Raw genomic sequence first — 7,304 nt, forward strand, 5'->3', positions numbered from 1 at the left:
CCTGGCCGGGGCGCCAGAGCCAGGAGGGGGCCGGGCTGCCCTCGCACCACGGGCGCCCGGCCGGCCTGCTGCCCCATCTCTCCGGGCTGGAGGCCGGCGCCATGAGCGCCCGCAGGGATGCCTACCGACGCTCCGACCTGCTGCTGCCGCACGCGCACGCCCTGGACGCCGCGGGCCTGGCCGAGAACTTGGGGCTCCACGACATGGCGCACCAGATGGAGGAGGTGCAGGTGAGCGGCGCCTGGGCTCCTGCCCGGACCTTTCCGCCCCCCAGCCTCTCCTGTCCCCCCGAAGCCCCCAGGCTCCCCGAACTTAGGGAAACTGTGTCGTTTCTCCCGCAGAATGTCGAGGACCAGCACCTTCTCCTGCATGACCAGACTGTTATTCGCAAAGGTAGGTAGTGAGAGCAGACGTTTTTTTCTTTCCTGGGCCACATTTAACTGGGCAAGGCGGGGAGCATGTGGTGGCCTCTTTGGGGCAGTTGTGGTAGGGCTGAGACCCCCCCCCCCCAGGAGGGGGGCGGGTGGCTGGAGGAACGCGGGCATTTAGGAGAAAGAAGAGGGCGTCTCTTTTCTGCACTAAATGAAAAGGGACGATGGTGAAACTCTTCGGATTTGTTACTCCACAGTGTTCTCTTGGGGAATATGACCCTTTGAATTTCACAGTGTTTTTACAGTGTTAGCCTTCCGGGCTGAGTTTTAACACCGATTTAATTTGGAAAAAATCCTACCACACACCTTGGGTTGGGTGGTTGATCCCGTGGGAGTTATTGAGTGGATGTGGTTCAGTTTCCCATTTCAAAAACGCATGTGGTAAGGATCTTTAATTCTGAGCCACAAGAGAGGTTTTGAAACCGTGTGGCCTACCAGATAGACAGCCTTCAAAGGACCAGGGCGGGAAGATTTGCAGGGAGTCAGGGTTTATGCAAGATGGTGGGGGAGGGGAGTTGGAAAATTGGATCACTTGAGGAGTATCTCAGGAAATTAAGTTACTCACTGACAGGATTACCAGGCTGGCTGTTTTGGAGATGGCGTAGTCCTCAGTGGTCTGTACTTGAAGTTAAACTCCTTGAAAATCAATTGGGAAATGGTTTGTGAAGAAAAACTCAGAAAATAAACTGAATTTCCCAGTAAACTGGTAACAGAACAGGTTTGTTTGTATTTTTAAATTTACCGTGATCATTTGCACTGAACGGTTTCAGCAAAGGATCCGAGTGTGCCCAGGTGATTTTGGTTTTTCTTTGAGAGGAAGGAAAAAACCCCAAGTATTTGGGAATTGAAGCAGTGAGTCTTCTGAAAGCCAGTGTTCTAATTAAACGGATTTTAACAGTGGCTAGAAAATGAAAACCGTCCATGCTTGGGGTCATGACTAATTAGCTTTGTAAGGTGTTAACTTGTGAATTTCAGATTCGATTATCTTTGAAGAATTGGACTTAAAAAAAAATCTGCTTGCAGTTTATGTAGTCCAACACGGCAGCAACTCTGTTTTGCTTAAAGAGCTCTTTCAGCTTTGGTCAGAGGTTGGAAAGGGTCCTTTATTCATACATGCAGCTCTCGGGAACTGCCACTTCTGATCTTCATCCACAGGTCCTATTTCAATGACCAAGAATCCGCTGAGTGTCCCTTGTCAGAAGGAGCTGGTCGGGGCTGTGATGAACCCCAGCGAGGTCTTCTGCTCGGTTCCTGGAAGATTGTCCCTCCTCAGCTCCACTTCTAAATACAAAGTGACAGTTGCTGAGGTTCAGAGACGATTGTCCCCGCCCGAGTGCTTAAATGCCTCGTTACTGGGAGGTGTTCTCAGAAGGTATGTGAGGGCCCATTCTGGGCTTGGTGGGGTTGGGTGGTTGGAGGCAAACAACCTATAAGAACCAAGGAGGTATTTTTAACATTTATGTAACTTGTATACCTAACGCTGAATTCTAATCGGCTCAGAGTTTTAGTACATTCCTTCTCTTTTAGAAAGTGCCAGATGTAGAAGGAAGTGCTAAAACAGCGCCAACAAATTATCATTTGGTTAGAATTTGATTCTATTATAAAGTGGTGGCGTCCCTAGTCTGGGGAGAGGGGCTCCATGGGTTTTGCTACCCCAAAGGGACTTGGGGGGCTGCTTCAGTTTTTAGAAGCGAACATTGATCTGCTCCAGCACCCTTTGCAACGTTCTGTGCGTGTGTGGAAAATGTTGGTGATGTCAAGAAAGATGTTTGAATTTTACAGGTATTAATTAAATGAGGACTCCCTGTTTCGCTTGATTGTGACTCACATAATATTAGATACTCTTTGATAGATTTCCGTTTTGGTAGCCTTTTTAGGATTTAGAATCTTAAAGTGCGGTTTCTTGAGAATAGCCACAGTTCACTTTCTTTTACTCAGAGCCAAATCTAAAAATGGAGGCCGGTCCTTGCGGGAGAAGTTGGACAAGATTGGGCTGAATCTTCCGGCCGGGAGACGGAAAGCTGCCCACGTCACCCTCCTGACGTCCTTAGTGGAAGGTCAGTGGGGCTTTGGTTCTGTTTGGTGTTTTTCTGTTTGGTGGTGTGCTGGGTTGTTTGTGTCTTTAATGCTGCTCTGAAGAAATGCTTGAAAACAGCCTCGTCAAAGTCGAGAGATGAAAGTGATTTGTCAGCAGTTCATGGCAATGAATCACGGTAATTTTATCAAATCAGTTCACATTTAAATACTTGCCTGCTGAGCTATCCTGTTCTGGGTTCTCCAGAAAATCATTATTAAATAGAAATCGGTTTCTCTGACCAAAGAACTCCGCACCGCAGGGTCTTGGGACATTTCCTAGAACTGGACCAATTTTTGAAAGATGCACCATATCAGTGGGTCCACCTTTAAAAAGCGGGTTACATACTGGTGGGAAGAAGCCCCATTTCCAGCTTTGGTGGCTGTGGAATATCAGGATTGTGGTCAGCTAAGAGAAAAGCCTGTGCACACAGGGGGCTAGCGTAATTCACAAGTCCTTTGTCTGTTTCCCCCATGGAAAAAAAAAATTAGTGGGGCCCCTCTCCCCAGTCCTCAAATAGTAGGATGTAACATTTTAGTTTATTGAATGGGCCAGTCCCCCTGATCTGGAAGGGAGCCAAGAATGCAATTACATCCTTTAAAAATAAGGGGAGGGGGCAAGGGAAGAGTGAAAAAAAATTTTTTTTTAGAAAAACCAGCTCATTGTTGAGGTGCTCGGGAAAATCCAGTGGAACATGGGGAGGTTTCTCCCCAAGCCTGGAGCGGCCTCTCGCCCTTGCCCAATCAGCAGGGCGCTGGGCTCTGGCTAAGGGCCGGGGGACCAATGAGGAGGGGTCTCCCCGGCAGCCAGGCAATCTTTGGAAGGCTTTCTGTCCCGGGTCTAATGGTGCGGCTGCGGTGCTGAAAGCAACTTGGCAGAGCCCCGATCTACCTTTTCACGAGTGTCTTTGGGGGTCAGGGCCAGGAGAAAGGAGCTGCCTGTTAGCTGCTTGTTGGAGGACAGCTGTCCCGCATGGAGAATGGTGGGTTCTGCGTGCGCGGCGCATAAATGTGGCTCCGCTAGGTTTTCTGACTCGCCGGGCGGGCGTGCTTGAATAAGAAAGTGTGTGCCAGGACAATGGTGCTCAGATGCTGATTTAGGAAGTCTGGGGAGGCAGGTGCCGAGCTATCTGGCTTTCTGCAAAGCTCTTGCCAGCCATGGACATGGGAGCCAGGACCTGGCATCTCTGGTCAGAGATGAGCCTGCTTGAGGAACCTCTCCGTCCGTTCGTCCGATGACCTGGACGAAAGGGCGTGAGTTGTCCAAATTGGTAGTCGGGGGCTCTTAACTTTTCTGATGGAAACACATACCTTTCTTTCTTAAATATTCTGGAGACTTGCCTCCTTCAGTCGGGTGCGGCTCCCTAGATGAAAAAGGTTCTACGTCCGACTTCGTCAGTTCCATAAAGAGAAGTGCCCGGTTGGCTTTTTGTCAAAGATGCTTGTCTTTAACGGTTACCTTGTCTCCACAGTGGTAGCTTTTATAATCGAGAGAAAGCATGGATGTGTCTCAAGAATCGAGTGGGGAGGACCGTAAAAAAAAATGCAGGGTCTCCCCCCACCCACATGGTAGGATTTCCTCAATTCCCAGGGGAGCAAACCCACGGAAAGTAGCCAGGAAGTTCTGTTTGCTCTCGGAGTTGTTTCCCTGTCTGTGATTTCATTTGACGATGCAGAGTGACTCGGGGGGCCATCTGGGTTAGAAAAATACGCAAGGGAGGTGACCACAGACATCCTAAGTCTTTTGCCATTGCCGATCATTCTAGGTGAGGCTGTTCATTTGGCTCGGGACTTTGCCTATGTCTGTGAAGCCGAATTTCCTAGTAAGCCTGTGGCTGAATATCTAACCAGACCTCATCTCGGAGGGCGGAATGAGATGGCTGCTAGGAAGAACATGCTGCTGGCGGCACAGTGAGTATCCAGACTTGAATTTGCCCGCTGGAGGCTCTGGTCTTGAAGTTGGGGGAGGCAGCGGAGTCCCTGGGGCGTAGGAAAGAAACCCTCACTTAAGAAAGGGCGTGGAGCAAGAGGGCCGGGACACGAGGCAGATTGGTTAACTCTTTGGTAGGATTTGGAAGAAGTAACGTGAATGTGTTGCTTAGTAACGATTTTCTGGAGCTCTTCAGTTACTCAGATCAAAGTAGTTAAACCACTCTTTCATTATGGTGTCTTCGTATCTTACAAACATTTTTGAAAACAATTTTGTTTTGTCCCATCCAGTAAAGGTAAAACCTCCTGGTAAGACTTTTTATGTTAAAAAATTTTTTTTTAGTGTTTACTTATTTTTGAGAGACAGAGCATGAGCAGGGGAGGGGCAGAGAGAGAGGGAGACACAGAATCTGAAGCAGGCTCCAGGCTCTGAGCTAGCTGTCAGCACAGAGCCCGACGCGGGGCTCGAACTGAGATCATGACCTGAGCCAAAGTCGGGTGCTTCACCGACTGAGCCATGCAGGCGCTCCTTTCTGATTTTTAAATGTCATGATCCGGTTGGATTTGGAGGAGACGTGTGGACAAACTTCTTCATCTCGAACCCTCCTACATGCTAGCTGCAGGATTTCTCCTAGAAGCTGACCGTGAATGGATTTTAAAATGACAGGAAATGAAGCAGAAGAAGCCCGTGCAGTCAGGAAATGGGGCAAAAGAGCACAGTGAACCCGTGTGTGTAAAGAGTGAGTCTTGGGGGAAGTGTGTGATTCTACGTGTTCGTGAAGACATTGGTTTCTTGGTACCAAGCTGCACGAAAACGCTGTCCCCCTACCTCTGGGCTGGACATCCAGACTCCACCTCTTTCATTAGTCCTGGTGACCTTGGCCATTTGACGGGTTAATCCTGTTATCTTTCCTAATTTGCAGTGAGGATTAAAGAAGATAGTGCTGATAGAATTTAGCTCAGGACCTAGAACTGAAATTGGGGCTAGGTGCAATTTAGCCAGACTGTACGAGGCTGTGGCTGTTTCTTTGTGTTTCGGGTGAGGTTCTGAGTCCTGATTGCCTCCCAGGGGTGTCCCCCTCAGGGTGATTTGGCTCTGTCCCCTCTACCTGTCAAGAGCTGGATTGAGCTCACAGGTGTGTGTTGACTGTCTTCACAGGCAGGTGTGTAAAGAATTCACAGACCTTCTCAATCAAGACCGAACGCCCAACGGGAACAACCGGCCCGCTCCGGTGCTGGAGTCGAACATACAGAACTGTCTGTCTCATTTCAGCCTGATCACCCACGGGTTTGGCAGCCAGGCCATCTGTGCTGCCGTGTCTGCTGTACAGAACTACATCAAAGAAGCCCTGATAGTCATAGACAAATCCTATCTGAACCCTGGAGACCAGAGTCCAGCCGATTCTAGCAAAACCCTGGAGAAAATGGAGAAGCACAGGAAATAAGACGGGGAGTGAGCCACGGGGCCCAAGAGTCTGGAAAGAGAAAGGACTCCAGAGTCGTTCTTGACCCCGGACGGACTGGGAAACCAACCCCTCTTGCCTGGGGGACAGTGTGTTGCTCACTTTCCCATTAAAAAGGCCTCCGTTGATTTCCAGATCTTGACGTGCCCTCCTGGATTCCTTAGTGTTATTTCTCTAGCGCTGAAGTGTGTCTCCTTAACTCCCTGGACAAGTTATTGGAAGGTGACAAGTACTGGTGTTTTATTCGCTGAGCTCATTTTATTCTTTGAAACCCCATTGTTTTCTCTGAAAGTGGTGCTACAAGTTTTAGAACCGTTTCAGCCCATCCCCTGGGCTCCCAAGAAAATTCACACACGTAGCTGTTGAAATGTCCTGTTGATGTTCAGATCAACGGTAACTTGCAGTGTTACAGTAACGTTTGGCTTCTTGCATCCACTAAATATTTATCTAAAAAAAGTATTTATCTAGCTTCTTCAGACGTCCAGTCCTGCATACAGTGGGAGGCAGAGTTGCTCTGCTCAGCAACCGGCTTTAATAGGTGGCATTTGACGCACATACACCCCTTATTAAAAGGGGCTCTTTGGGTTTTGCAAAACTTGTAGCAATGAAGCCTGCTGATAAATCTGTGTTTTCTTTTTCTGCCCTTTTTTTTTTTTAAACTCTTGAGAGTTCACTCTTCAAACGGGAGGCTCTGAAATGACATGTTCCTTTAAGGTACTGAAGCTTTATTTGCATATTTATTTTACATCTTGGTGTTTCTCTAGTAAACTTGAAAAGGGTAGGCATGAAGTGGTTTTTTTTGTTTTGTTTTTGTTTTTGTTTTGGCTGCCCGCCACCCCATGTCCCATAGGAGGCTCTGTATTTTGAGAAAACCATGCGTTGAGTGTACAGATGTTATTTATGCATAATTTAATGGGGTCTGTAAATATGGGTACACTTCTTAAAGATTTTTGACAAAGGAGATTCGATTTTAATATTAACTCTGAAAGGTGACGGGGTAATCTAAAACACTAATTTAGGTTTTATTCATATGTACACAGGGTATTAAGAGGATCCTGGGCTCTGTTCTTGATGTGGAAGATTCTAGTTAATTGAAACTGTTCACAAAGCAATAACTTTGGGTCTCTCTTCCCATCAAGCTGAACCAGAACATGGGTGTGCGGTACTGTGTGTGGGGGTGAAATGGAAGTTTGAAATTGAACTCCACGCCTGTAAACGTACCCCAAATAATTATTGTGTATACGATCCTGTATAATAAAAAATATTCTCAATAGAAGCCATGAAAGTCCGGTTACAACTTGGTTTTTATTTTTTAAGTCTCTAGGATGAGCTAATTTATGGTTAGGCGGCAGCTCGCGGCTTAGTTCATGGGACACAGCAAGCGAGTTTGTGTGCCAAGGGAAGACTG

The 7,304-nt window shown here is 47.8% G+C and overlaps 1 protein-coding gene across 1 annotated transcript in view; it reads left to right on the forward strand.

Moving 5' to 3' along the window:
• The window catches only part of TFAP2C (transcription factor AP-2 gamma), a 6,560-nt gene extending 528 nt beyond the window's left edge, over positions 1 to 6,032 (forward strand). Inside the window, 6 exon segments of the mRNA XM_029917975.1 lie at positions 1 to 230; positions 342 to 393; positions 1,587 to 1,803; positions 2,370 to 2,488; positions 4,271 to 4,415; positions 5,593 to 6,032. Coding sequence (XP_029773835.1) covers positions 1 to 230; positions 342 to 393; positions 1,587 to 1,803; positions 2,370 to 2,488; positions 4,271 to 4,415; positions 5,593 to 5,878 — 1,049 coding nt within the window. The 3' untranslated portion in view covers positions 5,879 to 6,032.
• Positions 6,033 to 7,304: the final 1,272 nt, after the last annotated feature.

Source organism: Suricata suricatta, chromosome 12 (assembly GCF_006229205.1).
Source record: "Suricata suricatta isolate VVHF042 chromosome 12, meerkat_22Aug2017_6uvM2_HiC, whole genome shotgun sequence".
NCBI classification, from domain to species: Eukaryota; Metazoa; Chordata; class Mammalia; order Carnivora; family Herpestidae; genus Suricata; species Suricata suricatta.